Raw genomic sequence first — 26,295 nt, 5'->3', positions numbered from 1 at the left:
AGAGAGAGAAGGAAGCAGAGAGATAGACAGTGTGATGAAGACAGAGAGATGGGGGCTGGGAGAGAGGCAGAGAGAGAGAGAGGGGGGGGGAGAAAGAGAGAGGTATGTGTGCTTTGCAATGCTTGAGCAACATGTTAAACATTGCAAATGGTGAGTGGGAGGGACGGAGGGATGAAGGGAGTGATTAGACAGAGGAAAACAGGGAAAGAGGAAAGAAAGAAGGATAGACAGAGAAGGAGGTTGAGAGAGAAGAGACATAAAGGACTGTATATGTGCTTCTGAAGCTTGGCCCTCGACATCCACAGCTAACCAACGCATCTCTTCTTTCAGAGTAAGAGATGGAATTTTGTCTTATCTTATCTTTAGTGCCATTGTAAAAGGTATGATGATATATTTTAGTTGGTAGAAATACTGATTGGTTTATTTCTGCAATTTGCTTTGACTGCCACAATGTAGTAGTCACTGTGTCTTGTTTGATCACAGTTCAATCAGATCTGTTTAATAGACTAACTTTATTAACTTGAACTAGTCTTTGGACTATATACAGTATGTTCACTGTAGTCTGTAAGCTGCTTTGAAACAGTATGTTGAGTGGTAGCTAGTTAATGATTGCAAAGTGTATTAAACATTAGAGAAAATAACAGACATGTGAAGATACAGTACAAGCTCTAGTTAATCATGACAAACTAATAAACCGGTTATGGAAAATATACCTAAGTGGATTATATTGCACTATACAGAACAAACTCTTGAACCACTCTCCTGGTGAGACCATTAAACAAACATGCTTATACTGACATCTGGTTAATATTCAACTTCCTCCTGCAACTAGATGAGTCTCCCCAAAACAGCAGCCATAGCGACCATAGTCTTCTACAGAGGGTCATCGAAGCTAATATAATTTGTAGGTCAAATGCAGTAAATGTTCCATCTGTGTATGTTTTCAAATTTGACAAATGCATGGGGGAATTTGAATCAGGAAGGTTATTCCTTTGATAAGACAGCCTAGTGCAAGTTCTTAAGATGACTTTATTTTATTATCAGAACACAGAGGCATGTTTAGAGTGTTCAGGTGAATCTTAAGACATTTGTTTGTTTGACACTTTGGTTCATCTTTTGTAGGCCTACATGAGCTGAGAAAATAAATCCTATGACATTTTAGTCAGACAGCTATCTTCGCTTATACTGTATGTCACTTCCTCTCTTTCTGGACTGTCATTTCTGGCAAATGGGATACAGTAGAGAGAGAGAGAGAGAAAGAGAGAAAGAGAGAGAGAGAGAGAGAGAGAGAGAGAGATGTGAATGGATGAAGGAAGTGATGGACAATGAGGCACAGGGGGGAGAAAAGAGAGAGAGAGGGAAGGAAGAAGTTGAGCTGAAGACACAGAGGGAAGAAAGGAGAGAGAGAGAGGGAGAGAGAGAGAGAGAGAGGGAAGGAGGAAGTTGAGCTGAATGGAGCGGCATAATCCTTCTGCTGCTCCTCAATTTAGAGATCCTAGTGGGCCTGGACACTACTGCATTCAGCACAGCACAGGAGGCCAAAGTCACACTCTCAGCCTGAGCCAACACACAGGGCTGGCATGTTGTCGTTGTATAGCCAAGTGATACTAAAGCCATTTTAGATCTATAGATATCACTCTTAAAACAAATGTGTTGAAAACAATGTGTCCATAGGGCCAACACAGCTTGTGTTGTTTCCAATAGGCCTACATTGCTTTTGCTATTTGTTACGCAATATGTGTTGAAATAACAGAACTTGTGTTGAAAACAACACAACTTGCATTGTTTTGTAACACATCTCTATGTCCAGATAAGTGACAACACAGTTTGTGCTGTTTCCAACACATTATAATAGTTTTAAGAGTGTACCTGTATACCGACATACTTTGCCTCACAAATCAATATTATTCTGATTCTGTCCCCATATTTGTCTAAGCTACTAGACTTGGTTGTGTGTGTACAATGGTGTGTTGGGATAATGGGGTCTGGACCTGATGACCTGAAACACTTCTCACCTTGTTCTGCCTCCATTTCCACTGCTGTGCCTCAGCAACGAGGTCGGGAGGTCAATGCTTCCTCGCTGTGTGCCTCTCACATCGGGCCACCCGTACAACAATGGCACACTTACAAATGGTTCCCTTTTTCTCCTGCTTCCATATCAATGCACACATCTTTCACTCTTTCTCCCCCTCCCCTCTCTCTCTTTCTCTCTCTCTTTTTCTCTCTCCTTCTTTATCTCTCTCTCTCTCTCTCTCTCTCACACACTCTCTTTCTCTCACTGCCTTCATTCATAACTGCTCAACAATGGGCACAAGAGCCACCTATAAAACTAAGGTGTCCCTCTCTCTGCCTGTTCAAAAGTGGCTGGCCCATAAGAAGCCTATTGTCCAGTCTCCACAGAATCCATGAGAGCGCGGTCATTGATCTACACTTTAGCCGCTGATAACGAGCTGCCCGATAGGGGAAGCTCTAGGGACCTGTTGGCCTTTCTCTCTGCTGGTTCCCATGGGAGAGCTTAGCCCTGAAGCTGGATCTCTAGCCAGTTGTTTGAATATAGTTGTATTGAGTATCTCACTGCAGCTCAGAGATAAACGCTTGTTTATGTGAATGGAAACAGGAGGTAAAACGAAACGAGCCAAACGTTGCTATCTTACACTCAATGAAAGCAGGAAAGATATATAAAACAATATAGACAGAGGGTGGACCTTTCCATGGTGCTACCATCTCTAAGGTCTAAGGTTCAGCGGTAATAAATAACCAATAAGATATTCCAACACAATAATATGCAAAGGACATGGGACGCAAGTTTAAATGTAGGTCTGATTGTACTGAACTAAGGTCTCAGAGGCACTGTAAGTGCAATTACATCAACATATTAAACTCATCTATCAATCATAACCTGAGTCAGTCTGACACATCTTTTGAGTCTATGATTCAATGTTTTTGTTGACTTAATAATAACATAGATTGGACCACACCCTCCTTGTCCGTGTGTGTCCGTGTGTGTGGGTGGATGTGTTTGTGTATGCAATAAAGCATGTGACATGGTATAATGGAAGAGACACAAATCGAACGACAATGGCAGAATGACTTGTGCTTGACAGGTAGACAGATCGAGATAGAGAGTGACGGCACAAGAGATAGCAGAATAGACAGAGTTAGCGAGCGACAACGCAAAGCGGGAGGGATTCCAGGTGAACGGCTGAGAGCAGTCAGGTGTCACCTTACAAACGGCTGTTTGGCAGTGGGGGTTGGCTGACTCGACTTAAAACAAAAATCTGAGTAGACCTGGGACCCGGACCTGGGAGAGTTGTACGGAAACATTCGGAATCCTCAAAGAAGATCACGCACTCCACACTACTGGACACGGATCAGTTGTTGGGAAAAGGAAGGAGAGATAGACAAATATATTAAGACAGAGAGAGAGAGAGAAAGAGAGAGAGTAAAAAAGTTTGCAGCTGCCTGAGGGTCTGTTAGTTTCAAAGAAATAGACGTTACAGTAGTAGTTTTAGTAGAGCGTGTGTGTGTGTGTGTGTGTGTGTGTGTGTGTGTGTGCGCTCGCGTGTAACCCATCTACTGGGTTGGGATCCGGCTCTTGTCCACCCCTGGTCAGGTACTGCTGTGGCATACCTGGGCTACCCAGAGGAAGTGTCGCAGCACCATGAGGGTGAGTAGCTAAGAGCACCATAACTGTCACTCTCAACTTGTGTATCCAAAAGCCTATAGATGTAACAGAGAACTATCTGTTGTCGTCTGATGTGGGTTAGAAGATGAACTTTGGCAAAACATAAGAGCATATAATGCAGTAAAACAGATGTTAAATATTAAACAACATGACTTGGTTCAGGTAAGGACTGCTTGGTGCTTTTGAAGGGTATTCTCTTCAATTATGTCAGTAATATTGATTTTACAATGACTCCGACTGAAGTTGTGTCTGTGTAAAAGATATATGCAAATCAGACTAACTGATGTTATGTGTTATGATTTGTGTTGACATGAGAAGCTGCCATGTCTGTTTACAACTTCTTTGTAAGTGTACTGTATGCAAAAGCATGTTGTTACTGGAATAGCTGAGGGTCTCCATTTTTGTTTTGCCAATACACAACCAAATGGACCACAACGTACACACCCTCTTGGGTCTGTAACAACCTTTGAAGTCTGTGGTCTGTTTTGTAAATAATGGGCTTAGCGAAGAATGAATACTGTCCCTAAAGATGCATTCTTTCTTTCGTTGTGGTGACATAGTTTGAAGTCAGCTGATAGCAGATTCTGGATGAGTCATGTTGGCGTATCTGTACTGCTCTCCCTGAGGCCATACTGTAGCTCCCTGATCTCATGATACTGTGTGATATACGTGTGATATGTGATGTACGTGGAGTTCACAGGATTCACACTCGTACTCGTACTCGTACTGTAGATGTACAGAGGTCAGGGAGTTACTACTCAAACTGTTGTATGAATGCACCTACATGTAATATATCTGTATATATCAATATACTTATCAGGTTTGAATACATTTGAAGTTAGTTAATAACATTTCAGCCGCTACAATCAGTTTTTGCTTTGAGCACAGACTGCCCCCACATTTTATGTTTCCAGTTTTCCGATCCTGTTTTTTGTTTCTGTTTTAAAGTGTAGGCCTACTCATAGAATAGGCAGCTAGCAGTCATTAGGAGGACAATGTATTCATATTTCACCCAATTTCAATATATTGACTTGGGTAAAATCCCTGACTTGGAATATAATTACAATGATGACATGAAACTATGCATCATTTAATTGATATACTTAGTCACGGTTATGCTTAGTAAAGCAGTGTGATGGGTGGATGTGAATTTTGTGTTTGGTGACTGTGAGGCATTTACAGTCATCGCAATTTGAAATAATTAGGCTCAATGTCAAAAAGATGGCCAGGGTTGCCATGGCAATCAAAAAAATCAAAACAACAGCAGTCTCTCTCTCTTTCTTCCTCGTCCGTCCGTTAAACCAGTCTTTATGTGACCCACTTGCACTACAATGGCAACTCCCAGTGCAAGCAGCCTGATTTAAATAGGTCAAAAACGTCTTTCCTTTCTAAAACTCTCAAACTCTCAGATCTCAATTCAGGACAGCCATGCAATACATATATTATAACACATAATAAATCAATTATATCAGTGTTATTAAATTGAATATGCAAGGCATTAAAATGACAATATTTATTCTGGCAAGTGTACAATGACAAAATTCAGAACTTGACAGGAATAGGCCTACTACAATATAGCGGTCAATTTTATTTTGTATAATTTCAGGTTTATAATTCAAGAATATTGTTTAGGATCAGGCCTTATGTACAGTATCTCTGTGTCCACAGGCCAGTCCCTGATTTGGGAGAAAGAAGTAGGGTTAGTTTTCATTTCTTCCCAATAACTGTGTGCTTTATCAGATTCAGCCACAATCTGGCCAGCGTTCATCTCCTCCTCTGGGTTAGGTTGCATTCACGTTTACACAGTGTCGTTTTACATCCCCTGTTTGCTTTGGATTCATATTGAAGTGACCTTTTCACTCAAACTGGACTGTCTGGTTTACGAGCCAGCCGTTGGGCAGTGACCCTCTCTTCTCAGAATAACACCAGGAGTTGTTGTGTTTAAAAAGTGCAGTGCAATGGACTCCTGCTGGACTTGGCTCTACATGTTGATATCTATCATAAGCTATATGCATGGACTCAACAGTGGCAAGGAAGTTTTGTCTTCAGAGGTAACAATGAGCCCAGATCAAAGTGTGTTTTGCTTACATACAACTCTTTATTTTCATTCTGTAAAACAGTCACAAGACCATAAATATCATTATTGAATGCTACAGCGTAAGGAACGAGTAAGCAAGGCAAATGCCACAGGTGTTTCCTATAGATGCTGGCCAATATATTGCTCTGTGAATATACTGTAGTTCTTGGTGTTTGAGCGGACAGTTGTAGTCTTACAGACTCTGTATTTGTCTGTTTATCTGTATTGCAGTCTCTGTGAGTCATTTAGTCTTCATTAAGAAAGATGTTTCTGTTTGAATTTAAACGTGCATTCAAGCAAGTGCACAAGTTTCAGTTTGTGACTCACTCAAATTTTCCATTTGTGTGTACACATTCAAAGTAGCATTCAAAACATCTCACAGTTTCTCGCTCTCTCTCTCCCCCCCTCTGTCTCTCGCACTTACTTCCCTATGCACAATATCTGCACAGTATTGTATAAAGTATCCAAAACCCACACTTGATTAGATGTACAGATATTCAATCAGAAAATTATGTGAAGTCAAAGTAAAAGTAATCTATAAGCATACCACTTAAGTAAAAGTCTTAAAGTATCTATTATGTAAAAACTCAAGTAAAGTACATATACTCCCCATTTATATTTACTGTACTTAAGTATTTCTACTTAGTTACTTTACATCTCTGTATATAGCTAGTTTCTATTTATTTCCTCTATGTAAATGGAAATCTGACTGATTTGCAAAGAGAAGACAAGGAGACGGCCAGACAGAATAATGACTATATCAGACTGTATCAGTTTCTCTGCTTTTCTACAGCCCTAATATGCTTTTCTGTTGCTCACATAACAGCCTTCCCATATAATGCTTTACATAGTGGCACAGAAATCCCTGGGCGCTAAAGTTTCCCGCACAGTCGATAAATGACACAGCCATCTTTTGTGAGGAGCCCCTGAATCGTACGTGGTGTTCCTGTAATTTCACAGGCTGCTTCCTATATGAGGTTTTTTGTGTGTGTGTGTTGGGATGCGGTTACGTAAGGAGCGATAGGGGGCTGGGCCCCGAGCACTGAGAGTTTCACTCCTGATTGACTGATGCCAGCAGTTTCAGGGAAGATGAGGCAAACTCCCCTCCCCCCTCCCCCATCCCTCAACAACCCCCCCCCCCCCCCCAACCCCCATCCCCCTTACCGCTCCCTTTGACCACCTGACCACCTGAAACCGGTTGGGCCACATTTCTCTCCCCTCTCACACCAGTTCCGAGCAGTGGCTGGGTGACTGTCACCAATGCAGGGAAGGCCAGGTGGAGTGCTCTGGGACAATATGTTATGCAAGCTGAGAATTTACAAATACACATACTTAACACATACAGCACGTACACAAACAACAACAGAAGTAGCCTAATTACATTAAATTACATTAAAACCAACTGTATAATATAAACACAAACCACAAACAAACATTACACCGGACATACCTATTTTCTTTATAAACACTAATGCATCCCAAACAACATTGGTTTTGTGTGGATGTAATGTGCCTTATCTTATGGACATATTTCTGACACTGATGTATCACTAATACCACGCATTCTCATATTCGCCTTGACAGCTAAGCCAGGACTTTCCACCAGAGTATAGAATTATAGGTGTGAAAAGGGAAGTCACTAAAAGGCCTTTCCAATAAGTAATATGACGCAGGCTGTGTGACGCAAACTCAGCTTAAGTGTACTTGTTCCTAATTGAGCAAACAAAGATCTCCCAGACCCAGCTCACAGTGCATTAAGTGTGTCATGGTTTCTGTTGAATGTCCTATTGGCGTACTGGCTTCCTGGACACTGGTACCAGCACACCGCTTCCTCCTCAGCCAACTCTGGGTAAACAGCAGCACCTGTCGAGCACCTGGGAGAGGAGTGACACCCTGTTCACAGCCGGAGAGAAAACGGTTTGGGGCGTCACTTGTGTCAGACCTGTTGTTTTTGGTTTTATTGAGTCACAACTAGTTTTAATTGCTGCTCCCCATATTTTTTGTTCACACAGATGTTATTCCCACTCTGTTTTGAATGAGTTGCCAAAAGCTGAACTTTTGTAATAGGCACGCACTCCCCACAACATTTCTAATCGACCATCAGCTGCATTGTGTTAGCGTACCTGTTTACACGGACCTGGTTGGGTGTTACACCTCGTGAATGAACATGTCAAAAAGCTGAAGGATTTATGCCTGTGGCAAAGTTGAATAAAGAGTTGCGCTGTTGGGCATTTCTAAAACAACATGTTTAGTGTCGACGTGAACACGAAATAAGCAGAACATAACAAATGCTGTTGCTAACGCTTTGAAAGTCTAATAGTCAAATTGGTCAACGTCATTGGGGACATTAGTCAGTTTCCCCAACTGCTCGATATGAAATATTTCACAATCGCGCAATCTCTTTCCATACAGCCATCCAGACCCAGACACGGACACACCCAGACCTACAGACAAGCATGCATGTGTCTGTGTCTGTTCGTAATCAGGCCAGGCCCAATAGCTAGCAACTTGTCCAAACTGCATATGTGCGTCCAACTGTCGTTTTCTTCTCTGTCCACAATGAAGCCCTTCTAATTGTAAATGTAGATCAGGCTTCTCTACTTGTGTATACAAGGCCCCTGCATTTATCCCATCCGTGAATTAGTGAAAACACAGCGAACACACAGTGAGGTGAAGCACACACTACCCCGGAACAGTGAGTTGCCTTCATACAACGACGCTCGGAGAACAGAGAGGGGTTAGGTGTCTTGCTCAAGGGCACTTCAGCAGTGGATGTGGGTATGGGAGAGCAGTGCTCAACCACATCCCCCATCCCAGATTTTTTGTACTGGTCGGGGATCGAACTGGCAACCTATTGGTTACAAACCATGGTAGGCCATGGCTGCCCTCTCTAGTTGGTTGCCTGGTTCAACATAGCAGAACAACACAAACATCAGAAAGAAGACTAGAAATGGGGCTTCCGACCGTTCTGCTTAAAACGTCATGCTCCACGGCTCTGCACATCACTGTGTCACTTTACGTCCAGTGAGATTACATTTCAACTGAAAACAATGTAATTAACATCACTGTGTCACTTTACGTTCAGTGAGATTACTTTTCAACTGAAAACAATGTGATTAAACTGACTTGGTCACGCTCGCACCCATCGCATGCAGCCAGGATATGGTGTAAGATGGAGACTGGAATGTTTTCTGAAGGTGAAACATATTATATTATTTTCCAGAGGCTTTTGGCATGCCAACACGTGTCACACCCTGCTGACATATTGGCTCCTGCCAAGGTCCAGTTATTACAGTTACACAAATATGTCAGTCAGCAGAAGAGCAGATGTTTGATAGAGTAATTCATCGGAATTCATTTCATGCATTTCTTAGTCCATGATGTGTAGCAGCACTTCAGAACAACATGACTTCTTTTTCATTGGTACCTATTTTATGAAGGATGTATCAACTATTCACCTTTACCGGTACATTTCAGTTGTTCCATTGTATCATCCAACTAATGAGGTCACTAGAAGGCATTGAAGGCAGAGCATAGATGAATCAAGCATGACAAGACAAAATGGCAGCTCGCCAAACGTTCAGTTGAAATAAGTGCTTGTTTTTGTGCTCTTTCCCACAGACTAACACACAAGCTGCTGAAGAGAGTTCCGCACCTCTGAATCCCACACAGCAATGTAAGTCCCACTCATATCTATCACCATTATTACCACACTGTGAGGAAAGGGGACTTTTCCCTGTTCAAAATGCACATGGCAGGTCACACTTGGTCATTTAAAGGGATAGTTCGGGTTTTAAGACACGAAGTTATATGGGTTCCCCGTCAGCAACGTTGTGCATCAGCACTGACTTACCCCGCAACAGCGTCCTGTGAGCCGAGATCCAGCCGGTTTTTGATGCTAAAGAAAGTAGTCCGGCAAGTTTCTGGGGTCACGAAAGTAAAGTGTTTTTCTTCTCAAAACCATATGCGTTCAAAAGAGTGATATATTTGCACCACAAAAACGTTGTCCAGGAAAAAATCAAACCTCGTTATCACTTACTTATTTTTCGCGATTCCTATCACTGCGCGCTACTGACAGCTGGACAACGTTTTTGTGGTGCAAATATATCACTCTGTTGAACGCATATGGTTTTGAGAAGAAAAACACTTTACTTTCGTGACCCCAGACACTTGCTGAAGAAAATAGTCCGGCATCAAAAACGATCAAAAACTGGCTGGATCTCGGCTCACAGGACGCTGTCGGGGGGTAAGTCAGTGCTGATGCACAACGTTGCTGACGGGGAACCCATATAACTTCGTGTCTTAAAACCCGAACTATCCCTTTAAGCAGAAATCCGGTGATTTTTTCACATAGATCTCTGTTTTTTGTTTTTTTTTTGCGGTCACAGAGTAATGTCGGTATGAAAACACCCTGACAGTCGGGTTCTACCCAGCTCGGGTTGCTGCCTGCAGCCAACAGCTATTCTCTGGGGGCATGTACTGTACTGTAGTACTGTACACCTATGCAGAGCTGCTACACTCTGGGGTCATGTACTGTACTGTAGTACATCTGTGCAGAGCTGCTACACTCTGGGTGCATGTAATGTACTGTAGTACATCTGTGCAGAGCTGCTACACTCTGGGGTCATGTACTGTACTGTAGTACATCTGTGCAGAGCTGCTACACTCTGGGGTCATGTACTGTACTGTAGTACACCTGTGCAGAGCTGCTACACTCTGGGGTCATGTACTGTACTGTAGTACATCTGTGCAGAGCTGCTACACTCTGGGGTCATGTACTGTACTGTAGTACATCTGTGCAGAGCTGCTACACTCTGGGTGCATGTAATGTACTGTAGTACATCTGTGCAGAGCTGCTACACTCTGGGTGCATGTACTGTACTGTAGTACATCTGTGCAGAGCTGCTACACTCTGGGTGCATGTACTGTACTGTAGTACATCTGTGCAGAGCTGCTACACTCTGGGGTCATGTACTGTACTGTAGTACATCTGTGCAGAGCTGCTACACTCTGGGTGCATGTACTGTACTGTAGTACATCTGTGCAGAGCTGCTACACTCTGGGTGCATGTACTGTACTGTAGTACATCTGTGCAGAGCTGCTACACTCTGGGGTCATGTACTGTACTGTAGTACATCTGTGCAGAGCTGCTACACTCTGGAGACATGAACATGTGGGCTCATGAACATGGCCCCAGAGCGTAGTGCTGTAGCTGGAGCTGAGTAGAACCAAAGAGGGTTAAAGCGGAGCGAGAGGCGCAAACGTTCGAACATTTCCGCATTCTGTTTTCGCAAAGGGGAGGGGCGCGAAATCCCCCTTACCTAGAGAGTGACGTTACATTCGAACTGAACTGCTTGCCAATCTGACAGAGATCGATATCCCACTATGACGACTTTGGGACGCGCCTCTTTAAGCAGACAGGAACTGTTCGAATTTTGCTTTCATAGAGATGCATAATGTTGCTCTCTCTTGTCAGTAATGAGGGATCTCTGGTGTAGTGCTGTAGCTCGAGCTGAGTAGAACCAATTGTTTTCGGGGGGTTTTCTCGTACCAATAGTATTACTGTAAGTGACTTCGAGAAACAGAGATCTTCCATAGTTTCCCAACTATTAGCCGCGGCTTATACATTGATTTTGCTACATTTCTTCAGCTATGAGGTTAATACACGGGAGCAGTTAATATGGTATTAATATGGTTTTGTTGTTCTAACTTGCATGTAACACTGTCATGCGGCTTATACACAAATTACTGTATGTGAAAAATCACCGCAATTCCCTTTTAAAGCAACATTAAAGAGTTTTTGTTCCTTACGTAAAACAATGTCTCCAAAATGAGTTCAGTGGTTCATCAACTCATAACAGGGGTGAACGGCACTTCTGCATTCACTTCGTGACCCTCTATCGGGTATAACCGCACTATTTAAATTTACCAGATTGGGTATCTGTAGTTCGATGGAATGAGACATAAGAAACTACAAATTTGACTTGCTTCGATGTCGTAAGACATCATACTTTCACAAAATCAGGCAATATACTCCACCTTGGAGACCTGTGGACATTGTTATTTATTGGCAATGCCGATGCTGGATATTAACAAATAGCGTGCGTGTGCTTTAGTGCTGCTGTCATGTGTTTGTCTGTTTCTAACCTGCTGCAGTAGGACACATTCCCACACACACTCATGGGAACCTATTATTATCTGATATCAATGCTGACTGAGCTCCCCTGTGTGTGTGTGTGTGTGTGTGTGTGTGTGTGTGTGTAGTTGTGGCCAGGCCAGGCAGGCGCAGGAAGTCCATGTCCACCCAGGTACAGCAGAAGAAGAAGGGCGTGTCTGTGAAGAGGGCTCTCCTCACCGCACTCCTCGTGCTCATCATCTTAGCCATACTGGCCGTAGCCGCGTTCTTCAGTGAGTCCCTTACACTAGGACAAGTGTGTTATGATAACATGTATTATTATTATTATTATTATTATTATTATTAAAAAATCAGGATCAGTGTTACCATACAGTGGACTAGGACTCATATGCTAATGACTCACATCTAGAGTGTGACTTTTATACTTTTATAAACAATGAAACTAATTTCCTCTGTAGTTGACGTGAGGGAATACTTGTAATACTCATGCAAATGCTGAAACAAATTGCACTTTGATTGTGATTTTATAATGAAGCCAAATTGAATGGCTTTTTAAATGATGATTTCCTGTCAGCTGCACCATCTCAATCCCTCCCACTCTTTGTATCTCTCCCCCCGTTTTCCCTCTTTCTTCCTTTCTTTCTTTCTTTCTTTCTTTCCCTCTTTCTTTCTTTCTTTCTTTCTTTCTCTCTCTCTCTCTTTCCCATGGCCCAGTCAAGCAGCTGGTGGAGAGTAAGTACTTCTTCTGCTCCAGGTCGCTCCAGTTCGTCCCCCTGGAGAAAACGTGTGACGGACGACAGGACTGCTCTTCTGGAGAGGACGAGTCCACCTGCGTCTCCTCCTTTACAAACAATGAGACATTCCCTGGTAAGACACACACACACACACACACACACACACACACACACACACACACACACACACACACATACACACACACACACACACACACACACACACACGCATGCATGCACACGTGAATACACACATGTGCACACACACACACACACACGCAAATACACATTTGAATGCAGAAGCAACACTGGATGTTTTGGTTTTTGTTATAGCGATTATGCCCCAGTCTTGGGCCCATCATGTTTTTGTTTTTTTTTTCACCATCTTTTAAAACACAAATAGTATTTGTGCATCAACATCTCCTCAGGCCTCCTTTCTTGTCTCTCCACAGTTCGCCTGGCGACCAATCGCAGCGTACTGCAGGTGTACACAGGGCAGTCAGGATGGAAAAGTGTTTGTGCTGAAGGCTTTAACCAGAAGCACACTGAGTTAGCCTGCAATCAGCTGGGATACACAAGGTATGGCACCATATCTCTCTATTTTACTATCTAAATGCACAACCTGAAGAAGTTAAACATGCATGTGCTTATGTACTGTAGTTCAACAATGGTCCTGGAAGAGTAGCCTACATGCATATAAATTGTATAGAATCAGGATATAATTAGCTTTGGACAAAGGCATCTGCTAAGCAACATAACCGTAACCGTAATATAACTGTATAATTACTATGCAATCCCGATAAGTTAAAGAGAAGATTGTTGAGAGCTTTGGCTAAATTGGCGTTAGAGTAGCATGCCTCTCTATTACTCAAGCTAATTACTCAGGCACACATTTACATTTACATTTATTCATATAGCAGACGCTTTTTTATACAAACTTTTTATCCCAACTTATCAATTAACTTATCAATTGTTATCAATTACATAACCAGGGCCATTATCCCCAGAGCACTCGGTGTTAAGTGTCTTGCTCAAGGGCACAATGGTAGAAGCAGGGAATTAAACCCACACGTTTTCTGGCTACGGCATGTTAGCTCAGCTCCTTACCATACTGTATGCTGCAGTGCCACGTCTCCTCTAAACACAGCACATCCCATTTACCGTGACTCCAACACAGCTCTCAAGTTACATAAATAAGTCTCAGCAGACCTCCCAGAGATTCAGCACCTTTAAATCACACTTAAGAGAAGAGCCCATGGAGTCGATTGACTTGCTGACATGCTTTACGTAACCCACAAGGGACAATACTGTATATGGGGGAAGAGACAGGCTCTGTTCCAATAGAAGTGTATAGTATGTCATTTTATGGAGGTACTGTACACATTTAAAAGGGTCCTCCAATTTCAAATTGTAACAAAGGCTTCAGCCTCCTCGGAGCCTATAACGAAATAAAAGCACGTCTTTATTTTTTGTCAGTTAAGAAGATCCCTGGTTTTGCATTAAATGGTGCTTTAAATGCATAGTTGGCTAGCAGCATAGATTCAGCCCAGAATAACAAAAACATCCAACACAATGAAACTACAGGCTATACTCGTGAAATGCTATTTGACAGTTTTAACTTTGACTGAGTTTTCTAGTAGATCTAGTAGGGAATTCATTGTTGTGTGATAGCTGACTGGTTTTGTGTGACAATGTCTTGAGCCTGCTGTCGGTATCTAATCATTTGGAAGACGTGTCTAAGATACAGTACTTTCGTGACTTTAAGTTGATGTCTTCACCAGTCACCCAGTGTAACAGTAAATAAGCAGTCTTCTCCAGTGTCAACACATTGTTTATGTTTACTGTTTAAGTGCACACTCCGTAAGACCCTTTGTTCATTCAGTGCCTTTTTGTCTTCTCCAACAAGCCATGCTTCAGTATAGTCCAGAGTGTGTAATTAAGCAGACCTCCACCTTTCCTGTATGATAGTCTCTGATGATTCTGTGTCTGTGTCTCTCCAGTAAGCCAAGCTTCAGTATAGTCCAGTGTGTGTAATTAAGCAGACCTCTCCTCTATGATGATAGTCTCTCATGATTCTGTGTCTGTGTCTCTCCAGTAAGCCAAGCTTCAGCTCGGTGTCCAGCCAGCTCATCTCGTCCACACTGGGAACGTCGTTTTGTGCGGTGGGATCCAGCACTGGCAGTGCCCTGCAGAAGCTAGTATCTGACCGGTAAGGCAAGGCAAAAAATAAAATAAAATTAAAAACCATTTACAGATTTAAAAGTTCATTAAAATATACAGTATACACACTTTATCACCAGTCGACAATAAAAGATAAGAGCTGAGGTTGGATGCCTGGGAGAGCCAACAGGTTACTAGAAGCAGGCAATCCAGTGGAGTGATGAGCGAACACACCTGTTATAAAGATATCACAAGTAAAACAGCTCTGAGGAAATCCACTCAAAGACGTTTAAATAGTTAAACGATGTTAAACGTTGTTTTGGGTTAGAAGTAATGGTCATTGGTATTGAAGAACAAAAGAATGCTCAATTGACTGAATTGAAAGCTAATATTTTTACATTAAAGGCAAATATTCATATTGAGGTTTTGATAGGCTTCTTATTTTTCCTTTTTTTCTTTCTTCTTTCCTTTCGTACTTCCTTTCTTTTCTTTCTTTACAAAATAAGATAAAGACACTTTGAAATATTGTATGAGCTAATAATACCATGCCCTTCAAAACTGTAGTCTGAGAAGTTGGCTCGACTAGGCTAACGTGCCAAGGATTAACCACAGTTAAAAAAAAATAAAGAGATTATGTTAAGATATGCACTTCACAAGGTGATGTGATACCAACGTTCACAATATGACCACAGTGAAATGGATTATTTTCATGTAAACAAATGACACAAAAGATCCCAAAGGCTCCATGCCAATAGAAAACAACATAGCCAGGTCAACAAGTCAGGGGGGTATCTCATCTTAAGGGTGAAAGTCATCTACAGAGAGAAGTTGAAATACATAGTAAACATGTTTTGCATATTTGGTGAGAGGCTGTGTAGTTTGAAAGACGTGTTTAGAAAATTGTGTGACAAAAATGTAGTGTGTAAGCGGTTGAAAAAAAAATGTAAATGTCAACTGTCAACAACAGTCAGTCCTTAACACTGGGTATCAGATGAGCCCTTGTCAACAGAAATTGGGGGCACAGATAGGAAGAGGGGGAAGAGACACACATTTGTTATGAAATTGAAAACTGAGTAAGGCTGAGAATTAGGTTTTGCAGATTTGGTATGACGTGACATGTTTACTGTAAAAATTGTATTATGCAAAAATGTTTAAGCTGCTCCCTTGTATCGATGTATCGTGTGTGTGTGTGTGTGTGTGTGTGTGTGTGTGTGTGTATGTGTGTTTTATGTTTGTGTGTGTGTGTGTGTGTGTGTGTATGTGGTTGTACGTGTGCTTATGTTCCTTCTTGGTGGGTGTGTCTACGCAGTGAGTAATTCATCTAAAACAACAACACGTCTGAAAGCCATATGTCACGATCATCTCATTTGTTGAGGCTCATCATGAGGGCGGCTAATGCTAAAGCTATCGCTAATCGCAGTGTTTGTTCTGTGAGTGTTGTTTTGACATTGTTTGTGCCCGTCACACCGCTGCGCCTGGCGAGGTTCTCCCGCGGTGGCTGTGACTAATGGGCTGAGATGGGGGCCTCAGAGACACCCAAGAAATTAAAGAAGCCAAATAGCCTCCGGCCTGGGAATGCTAAACGCTGATTTATGTATTCCGAACACACCTCGGAGAGAGTGAACACTGGCACAGAAACTAGTCTCTGGCAACTTTTTTAAAACAAGCAAACATATAACAACACACACACACACACACACACATAAATGCAACCCCCCCCCCCACACACACTCACAACTGTCTCTCCCTTTAATTCAGTTAAAAGGTACTTTGGCATGACAAGGTATTTGCATTAGCAAAGTGCAGAAGAATGCGTAGAAAAAGCATGTTAACTTAAACATCTGTCTTTTTCTCTCTCTCTCTGTCTCTCTCTCTCTCTCTCTCTCTCTCTCTCTCTTTGTCTCAATCACTTGCTGTCCCTGTCACTCAAAAGCCTCATTTCACAATGACTAGCGCCATACAGTGTGTTTGGGTGTGGCGTGTCTGTGGTTGTTGATAATGGGATTATTTCTCTGCTCTGCATGGCTGAAGGAGGCTGTCAGCCATGGGACACCAGGGAGTTGCCATTAATAGGCTCTTAATTGTGCTTTTGAGTGCTGGCTCTGGGTGTAACTAATCAATTACACTTTTGTTTTATTTCTGTCTGACAGAAAAGTGTGCAGTTCGGGATCAGTTGTCACATTGACCTGCTCAGGTAACCCCCCCCCCCTCTCTCTCTCTGTCTCTCTCTCTCCTCTCTCTTTCTTTCTCTCTCGTGCATCTTTGGCAGGTCACACCACTCCCTTCTATTGTATGGAGTGTTTTCTTTTTTTCATTTTTGAAATACGATTAAGAGTTTATTCCTTCACGACACAACACATTTCCCAAGCTCTTCAGCTAGGGTCTCATCTCTCTCTCTCTCTCTCTCTCTCTCTCTCTCTCTCTCTCTCTCTCTCTCTCGCTGTCTCTCTCTCTGACACACACCCACCCACACACACAGACACAGACACACACACACACACACACACACACACACACACACACACACACACACACACACACACACACACACACACACACACACACAGGTAAACATCACAGATAAGACTGACCCAAATATTCTTTACCACATTATCATCTTGTGTCTTGTGTCTCAAAACCCCAAGGAAAGCATCAATCAGGTCTTGGTTAAAAGTAGAAAATTCCATAAACACGGTTGCTAACACTGTCCACTGAATGAATGCAGGCATATTGAGACATGTCCCTGACAAGTTCAGGCACATGTACGATAGTGGTCTTGGAAGGAACGGAAATAGCTGCTGAAAATAGGCAAGGGGAAATAGACAAGGCTGACATACTGACATGCAAAGCTCCTCACTTCTCAACAGAGTATCACAGAGGTTACTTATGAGAAAGGCTTGTTGTTGTTTTTGTTTTCTACATTCAAATTATATTTTAGCCACTGCAGTACAGATTGTTTTTGCTTGTACCATTAACATTAGAAAAATGCTATCCTCATACTTGATTGGTTCCTTCAGTGAGCTGGGAATTGACCTGGAAGTAGCCTACCTAATATGCATTTCATGTAAGAAGTTTAACTCACATGTGACAGAGACTGAAATAATATATTAAGGAAACACCCCACAGCTGTGTTTCATTAAGATTCAACTTCTACTCAATCCAACAGTACCAGGCATTTGTAACCATGTAATTTCTTGTAGTTTCTGAGATACAGCCATTTCTGCTATCATCCTTTTGGCTTCTAGTAAGTGTTTCCATAAAAAAAAAAAAGTCTCTAGAGAATTAGTCAGGGATTTCAGATCGTCATAACATTTGTTACAGATATAACCCGGACTCTTATATTTGCATTAATGAAACCGAAATCATGATTGAAGGCTTTTCTTGGTCTAGCCATTTCTACATTGGTACTGCCAGCTCATATGGGTATCACAGTATGAATATATTATCTGCCTTAAGAAAAACTTCCACCACAACTGATCAACAATGTTCAGCCAGTACCTATAGTGCTGTAAAGGAAGTAAAATCACTATAGTCATCCATGGGTTAAATTAAAGTTCATGTTTACTTCTACCCGTGATGTGTAGTCTATTATAACATGGGAAATGCTGCCCCCTAGTGGTTGTCTCACTTTAAAGCATACTTCAATGGAATGCATTTAGCTTCATTAGCACTGTGCTGTGCAAAATTTCTCCATGATCATCAATGCTATTTGGGGAAAACAACAACAAAAACAAAATGCTTGTACCAAGATACGGTAGATGAACATAGGAACATGTGACATGTGATATGTGAAATATGTCACAGAGATTCATTTCTCCCAATGCCAATGGGCTGTGTGTGTGTGTGTGTGTGTGTGTGTGTGTGTGTGTGTGTGTGTGTGTGTGTTTGTGTGTGTATGTCCAGAGGTATGTGAGTAATCAGGTTGTGCTTTTGCTCTCCACAGACTGCGGGACACGGTCGGGCACTTCGGAGCGCATCGTGGGGGGCGTGTCCGCGGACATCGAGGACTGGCCGTGGCAGGTGAGCCTGCAGCAGAACGGACAGCACACCTGCGGAGGCTCGCTAGTGTCCCCGCAATGGGTCGTCTCTGCTGCCCACTGCTTCTCAGGGTGAGTGGCGTATGACACACACACACACACACACACACACACACACACACACACACACACACACACACACACACACACACACACACACGCAAACCAACACACACACACACACACACACGCACACACACACGCAAGCGCAGACAATGCTGATAGTAGTGTACTAACACAGTACTGGCGGTTTCAGGTATTACTGTAAGACTTCTAGAACTGTACTAAAGAACCTGCTTGGGGCAGTTGACACAGTGACACTGCGTACACTACTTATTTAGCTGTGTTGCCATTAATTAATTTGCCCTCTCTGAAGGATAATTGATAGAAATAGCTGTTGACCTGTGCGACAGGAATACCTGTTTAGTGTGCGTTGCCTCTGCCCTCGTTACTGACCTCCCGTCCATCTCTCCCGCGCTAAAGCTCAAAGAAGGAGGTGAGTCGATGGAAGGTGGTGTCGGGCCGGACGTACATGGGGACGGCAGGAGGGTCATCCGTGGAGAAGATCATCATGCACAGTGGCTATGACCCCAAGAGGAACGACTACGACATCGCCATGATGAAGCTGAGCAGCCCCATCAGTGTTGGAGGTAAGTGTGCAGCACAGTGGAAAGGCCAGGCAAGGCTAGTTGATTTATGTAGCGCATCTCATTCAGTGCGCTTTAGGTGCTGTGTCCACCAAACACGTTTTTTACGGCCAGAGCGCCCTCAACCTCCTTCTCTCGGCGCTTCGATAAGCGTTTATTGTTGCTAAGTTACCAAAACCAGAGACGGTTTATAACGAGAAGTGCCATTGACGAGCCCGGCGCTGTTCTAAAAGTTGAACAGATTTCAACTTTGAGCGCTCTGAGCGCTGCGACAAAAAACAGTCAGCGCCGACAGCTTTTTTCCGCCGAGGGCTGTGAGCACTGAGCTACATAGACTTTACATTGAAAATTGTCGCCGTGGGTGCAAAAAACGCGTTTGGTGGACACAGCACCTTACATAGACAGAAGCGTGGGGTACATGTGCCTCACAGACGGGCAGCCACTCTCAGTCAGCACTGCACTCATACCAACCATCACCCCTGAGTGTCTAGAGGGAGAAAGGTGTAAACAATATGGCTCAAGAGGTTCTATACTGCCTTTGCTTTGCCGTTTACCAGTAGTCTGACCTCTACTGGTCAAATGATGAAATCACAACAACAACAGAAAGAGGGAAAAGAGAAACAGAACTGTGTAGAGTTTGGAATGGAATGTTTTGCAAACGTACTAATGCATAGCTGCAGTCCTGCTTTAAGCCCAAGGACTAATATGACAGCTGTTGTATTGGAGGGCGTGTGTTCACTCTTGTTGCGTGTGTGTTGCTTCTTGGCAGATGCACGCAGGCCCGTGTGCCTCCCTCCCCACAACCAGGGCCTGAAGGGTGGGGACCCTCTGGTGGTGACCGGCTGGGGATACCTGGAGGAGAAGGGTAAGCAGCTGCATGGATCAAACACTCAATTCAAATTAGCTTATGATTTTTATTGTGTTTTGACATAATTTGTCAGCAAGTTATCTGTGTTGTCAACACAACTTTTACTGTTTACATGTAATGTAATTGGCGGCCATCCCTAGTCCTCGAGAAATAAATAACAATATTTCCATAGCATGTGTCAAATAAAATGAAATAATTTCAATAAAATGAAATCAATCATACGCTTTGCATGCTTTCCTTTCCTATATTTTAATGGCACCATCTCAGTCTTGTAATCCCTGACCGTCTCCTCTTGTCCTCTTCTCTTCAGGGAAAGTGTCTCCACGGCTCCAGAAGGCCGAGGTGCCGCTGATAGACCGCTCCACGTGTGCGTCGCCCACCACCTACGGCAGTCTCATCTCACCCAGGATGATCTGCGCCGGCTTCCTAGAGGGCAAAGTAGATGCGTGCCAGGTGAAACATTTGCAACATTATTAGGGCCCGAGCACCGAGGTGCGGCCGCTGTAGCAGCGGCTGCACCGTATGCCGCGTATGCCTACGTACATGCATAGTAACCAGTGTTGGGGAGTAACGCATTACATGTAATTGAGTTACGTAATTTAATTACAAAATAAATGTAACAGTAATATATTACAGTTACTGTTGAAAAAATTGTAATTCAATTACAGGTACTTTTGAAATTTTTCAAAATTACAATTTGAATTACATCTCAATATTGTCAGCAAAACCTTGCAAAGAATATTGTATGTAAAAAGAACTGTTTCCCTCCACAGCCATAGTTTGATACGAGACCTTCTGATAGGCTCTATCACGTCTACAGCGCCATCAGCGTAGGCCTACATGCCTGCCTGTAAACGTGTTATGATTATCATTATATTATCCTCACAAAAAATGTGATGCTAATTCATGTATTGAATGCCCTTGCTGCCTTGTGCGCTTGTACAGAACTGCTCGGCAGCCTGTAGACCAAGGGCGAAATCTTTGCATGGATTTGGGGACTATATATATCATTAAAAAATCCGAAAAGTAATCAAAAAGTAATCAAAAGTAATTAGTTACGTTACTCAGAAAAAGTAATTCAAATAGTTACACTACTATTACATTTTAAACAGGGTAACTTGTAACTGTAACACATTACATTTCTAAAGTAACCTTCCCAACACTGATAGTAACTTACCATTATAGACAGGTGATGCAAAAACAGGACAAGAAATATAGTGCAGTGTAGACAGTACTGTTGATGGTTTACAGTAATATGCATTAAATAAAAATAAATTGAATATAAGACCTGTGTGACCTGGGTGTGGCTGCTTCTCTGTATGCTGATGACCTCCTCCTCTGTGCGGGCCTGATAGGGGGACAGTGGTGGGCCCCTGGTGTTCCTGGCTGACCGCTGGCGGCTGGTCGGCGTGGTGAGCTGGGGTGTGGGCTGCGCTCGCGAGGGAAGGCCCGGAGTCTACTGCAACGTGGATGACCTGCTGGACTGGATCCACTCAGTCATGGAGGTTAGTTGGCCACACACAGTTTTTAGTGATCTATATGGTGTGATATACTTTGATGAACAGGTTGGCGCCTTGCATGGCAGCCTCTGCCACAGTACACTCACACAAGCATGGCCCATCGGTGTGTGAATGGGTGAATGTGAGACATCATAATGTAAAGCTTTGGGTGCTTGCAGGAGCCGAAAAAAAGGGTTATGTAAATGGAGTCCATAAAATGCAGACCATATTTTATACATTTTAAGTATGATGATAGTAATAATAGTAATATGGTAATAATAATAATAATAATAATAATAAAAGTAATACATAAGTATAAATAATATGCATATAAAAGTTATCTTGCTGCTGAGGTATGCTATGTGAGCATGTAGGGCCCTGATTGAAATGAGGGGCAAAGTGGAACTCCAGTTCATCTAGTAATGTGGCCAGGAGCGGAGATGGTCTCTGAACATTACTGGGAGATTTCAAGCTCCAGCAGCTGCCTCCCTGTTATCAGGGAGGAGTCACGAGGGAGAGAGAGAGAGGGTCTGCAATCGCACCGTCCAGGCTACTGTAAGGTGCAGCAAAGAACTTATAGAAACAACATTATGCCCTTTTAAGCTTACAGTAATCAGCCTCGCCTCAAAGCGTTACCATCCGACTGGGAATTCTTCTAATTTTCCCAGTTACTACTCCGCTACTGAGCGAGGCAAAATCTATTTTCTATAATCCACCACAAGCACGACCTTAAGCACAACCATCGGTGGGTCAGCGCAGCCAGGGCTCCCACAGTCCATGCTCAAGAGTCCAACACTTTGCATGCAATCAAAAGACATTCTCCGTTGCTGTTGGTTAAACTTTGAATTGAAATTGAAATTGAAATTGAATAACACATCGTTTTCTTTTCCTCAGTTGTAGGTGGTGAGCGGAAGAAGAATTTAAGAGGCCTGAGCCACGAGGAGAGCTTCTGTGTGTGTGTTCTGTTTGCACATCCACCCCCCCCCCCCCCCCCCCCCAACACACACACACACACACATACACACACAGAAGCAGGCTGAGTGCCTCTGCCCTGACGTAACTCTAGATGTCAGACAGAGTGATCTTCATGTCATGCTGGTTTGGGATCTGCACAGAGTGCTGAATGGCTGGGTGCTATCCAGTAATAATTTCTCAGGGGAAGTGTGTTGTATTATATTTGGCCAAATAACCATACAGGCTGCTGAGAGAAGACAGGCAGTTTCACAGCCACTACTTGATCTCAGAGTGCAATGCCAACATGAATCTTTGCCATATGGGACCAAAAAGCACATAATAAGTTGGCTGTTCTGTATGAGAATCAACAGCACAATTTTATTATCATTGTGATCAAATGTGACTTGATAAACTATTAGAGTTATGTGGATTTGAGCACATAACTATCATCACTGACCACTTTGTTATTACGTAGGAAAAATCTGGCTGGTGAAGTGTGTGTGAAACACTACACCCAACTTGAAAATGTTCATGATTGGTATTTTTGAACCATCAGCATTTATGCCCTAGTTTTTTTTCCCTATGTATGTGCACATGTGGATTTAGATATTGGTGCTCTTGGAGTGGAGTTGTATCGTAGTGTGTGGATGTGTTTCTGGAAAGCTTGTTAATATAAGAAGATGAAGAGTTTTTGTGTGTGTGTGTGACACTAGAAACTGAGTGAGGTGTTTTTTGTACATAATGTAATTAATGAAATAATGTGTCTGTTCGTACATTTTATAAATGGTAATGTTATATAATAAATGTTGGATTTGTCTGAATAAGTGGTTGTTTTTCACCTGTCCGAAATTCTTTAATAATAATACAGTAAACAAATATAAATAATATTAATATTATTATATTAATTTATAATAATAATATAAAAATAATGCAATAGTTGTTAAAAGTAAATGAATATGAACAACTATGCTAATTCTACTTCTATAATATTATTTCTAATGACCAATGGCAGGCTGACACTGGGGACTTTTTGGCCCAAATCAGTCGGATCAGTTGGATCAGAACTTTTTAACTGGGCCGATCTCTTGTCCAATCTGTAGTGTAGTTTGAGCAGACTCATGATCTCAAATTAGAAGATGTCACAATCAATGTTCCAGCTCAGGTCCAGACCAAGTGTATTTCTGACACGTCAGACTTCTTTTTTCCCCGTTTGTCTTGCAGTGTGTGCAGTCAAAAGTACAGTGTCAGCTCAGCAATTGTGTCCGATATGACAGACCCCCCCCCCAAAAAAAAAACACACACAATGTTTGCCCAGCTTCAAATACATTTCACTCTCATTTCTTGATCATATTCCCATATCATATAGCATTTATGTTCCCTGAAATTCATTATCATATTCTTAAGTGACAATGTGCTATATCAATAAACTTGAGTCGACACACACGCACACACACAGACACAGACACACACAGACACACAGACACACACACACGCACGCACGCACGCACGCACGCACGCACACACAGCTTTAAACATACAATATTCCAGTATACTGTACTGTACAATAGATTGAGTTATGTGGTGAAGGCTGTAACATCGTTATTGAGACCAATAAACACCCCACAATAAATCCACACAAACACAAATGCGTCGTTATTTAAGCAAACTTATTTTTTTTATTTTGTTATATGCACTTTGTTTTTTTGCCTTTTTTTTCTACAGTCCAGAGAAAGTCTACTGAGGTGCATAGTCATGATCAGAGAATTAATGACAGACATTTGTACAGGAGGACACAGAGGGGCAGTACGGTAGGTGGACAGCGCACACATTCACTGTTACCGGTTAGAGAAGAAGTAGTATCATACTGTAGAAGCATTGTGTTTGTTGAACACAGACAAGCTCACCTCAAGCAGCCGTGGACATACAGTACACATGGTGCAGGGGCTTATAAAGAGAGAGGTCCCACACACTGGGAGTGGACACACTTTAAATACATACACCTGACCTGTCAGCCTTCGGTCACCCCAGATGGGGAGACAACAAGTTTATTTTTAAATAAAACAAGTTTATTTTTAAATAAAACAAGTTTATTTTGAAATAAAAGCATCCCACATGACTGGGCCCTATGCTCTGGATCTGGTACCAATGCCGAGTAGATCCAAATGGATCCACCTGCATGTTTGGGACTAAATCCATGCCAGTGTCGTCTGTTATTTGGGATCGCTTTCCTCATAAAAAGGGTGTCTGGACAGTTGACACGATGGAAGCGGTTGTCACCATGTACACCTGTGCTTGTTGCTCTGTGTTGGTCTGCCTGTGTGCGTTTCTGTTTGAATACAAGGCTATGTTAATTTGAGTAAAAGTGTCCAGTGCTTTGTTTATCAATAAAAAAAAAAACAGTTATAGTGACCATGCACTGTATGCTTTAAAAGCACACAGAGTATTAGCCTTCTCTGAGCCCACAAATAGTTTTGAGACAGTGGGGATATTATTATTTTTTTAGTTAAAACAGTACTGTACCATCACAAAAGGGACAGTTCTTGTAATCTCGATGTATGTATGAATACATATCTTGCAATATTCCTAGTGGAAATGTAGTGAGTCTCACTGCAGGGGAAGAATATAAGTCCCTTTCTGGAATGTTCCGATCGAGTCCTGTGTAGCCAGTTGTGTGTCTGGAGACAACGCCTGTAAAATGTGGTCTACATATGGGGGTGGAGCGATCACGGTAAACAGCATCTGAACGTTTGTAAACCAATGTGGGGAGACACCCAAAGAAGAGAGTGGGGCTAGGGGGAGGCTACAAGAACACAGACATGCAGAGGAGGAGGACGGGTTGTAAGAGAAAATGGCTGCCAGTGTAGCCTGTTGTTGTTGTTGTTGTTTCTTTTTTTGTTTGTATTTTTTTTTGTTGACACATCCCCAGGGCCCAGGCCACAGTTTGAGCGTGTTGTCTCCAGACAGCGGGCTGTGGGCAGCAGGTGCCTGCCCTGTGGGGCCGGTGATGAGCGGACTGCGCTGACTCTTGGCTTGGCAGTGGGTGCAGCAGCCGCTCGTCCGGGCAGTGGAATCCTTACGCGAGTATCAAATTGGAGTAACACTTTAAAGGTCGTTGCTGATGTGGTTCTAATCCAGAGGTGAGAGGTCATCTCTTTAGACTAGCGAGCCAAGGGTGTTCAAGTGTTCATTTCAAGCAAGCGTGTACTAGATCACTCCACAGTCCAACACCAGTGAAAACAGCTTGAAATGGCAACATAAACAACCTTGGTTCCAATATGGCGTATAGTTAAATCCAAACTTGTAGATATTTCAAAAGTGGCAGTGGTAGTCAGGATTACGATTAGTAAGGATTACATATTTTCACTTTTATCATGTACATAAAATGTCCTCTTTAGTTTTGTTAGTTTTCAGATCATCTGGAGCAAATGTGTAAATTTGTAAAAATAACAAAACAAAACAAAACAAAAAAACAATTGCCCCGCTGTTTGCATTATGCAT

At 42.5% G+C, this 26,295-nt stretch overlaps 1 protein-coding gene across 4 annotated transcripts; it reads left to right on the top strand.

Annotated features, from left to right (window-relative positions):
- The first annotated feature begins 205 nt into the window (after positions 1-205).
- tmprss4a (transmembrane serine protease 4a) lies at positions 206-23,621 on the top strand. 4 transcript variants are annotated; one of them, XM_062551782.1, is made up of 13 exons: positions 206-331; positions 9,384-9,438; positions 12,027-12,170; positions 12,613-12,765; positions 13,085-13,211; positions 14,728-14,841; positions 16,943-16,986; positions 18,736-18,901; positions 19,313-19,479; positions 20,246-20,341; positions 20,655-20,797; positions 21,700-21,849; positions 22,738-23,621. In XM_062551782.1, exons 3-13 carry the CDS (start codon positions 12,059-12,061, stop codon positions 22,741-22,743), a joined length of 1,278 nt encoding a protein of 425 aa, XP_062407766.1. In that variant the 5' UTR covers positions 206-331; positions 9,384-9,438; positions 12,027-12,058; the 3' UTR covers positions 22,744-23,621. The 4 variants fall into 4 exon arrangements, with proteins under 4 accessions (XP_062407766.1, XP_062407767.1, XP_062407764.1 ...); XM_062551783.1 differs by having other exon boundaries at positions 12,024-12,170; XM_062551780.1 differs by lacking the exon at positions 206-331 and adding an exon at positions 3,104-3,667 and having other exon boundaries at positions 12,024-12,170.
- The last annotated feature ends 2,674 nt before the right edge of the window (positions 23,622-26,295 follow it).

The sequence above is a fragment of the Sardina pilchardus genome, chromosome 13, assembly GCF_963854185.1.
Source record: "Sardina pilchardus chromosome 13, fSarPil1.1, whole genome shotgun sequence".
In the NCBI taxonomy this organism is placed as follows: Eukaryota; Metazoa; Chordata; class Actinopteri; order Clupeiformes; family Clupeidae; genus Sardina; species Sardina pilchardus.
The sequence above is the reverse complement of the archived record's forward strand: the minus strand, read 5'-3'. Positions and strand labels throughout refer to the sequence as shown.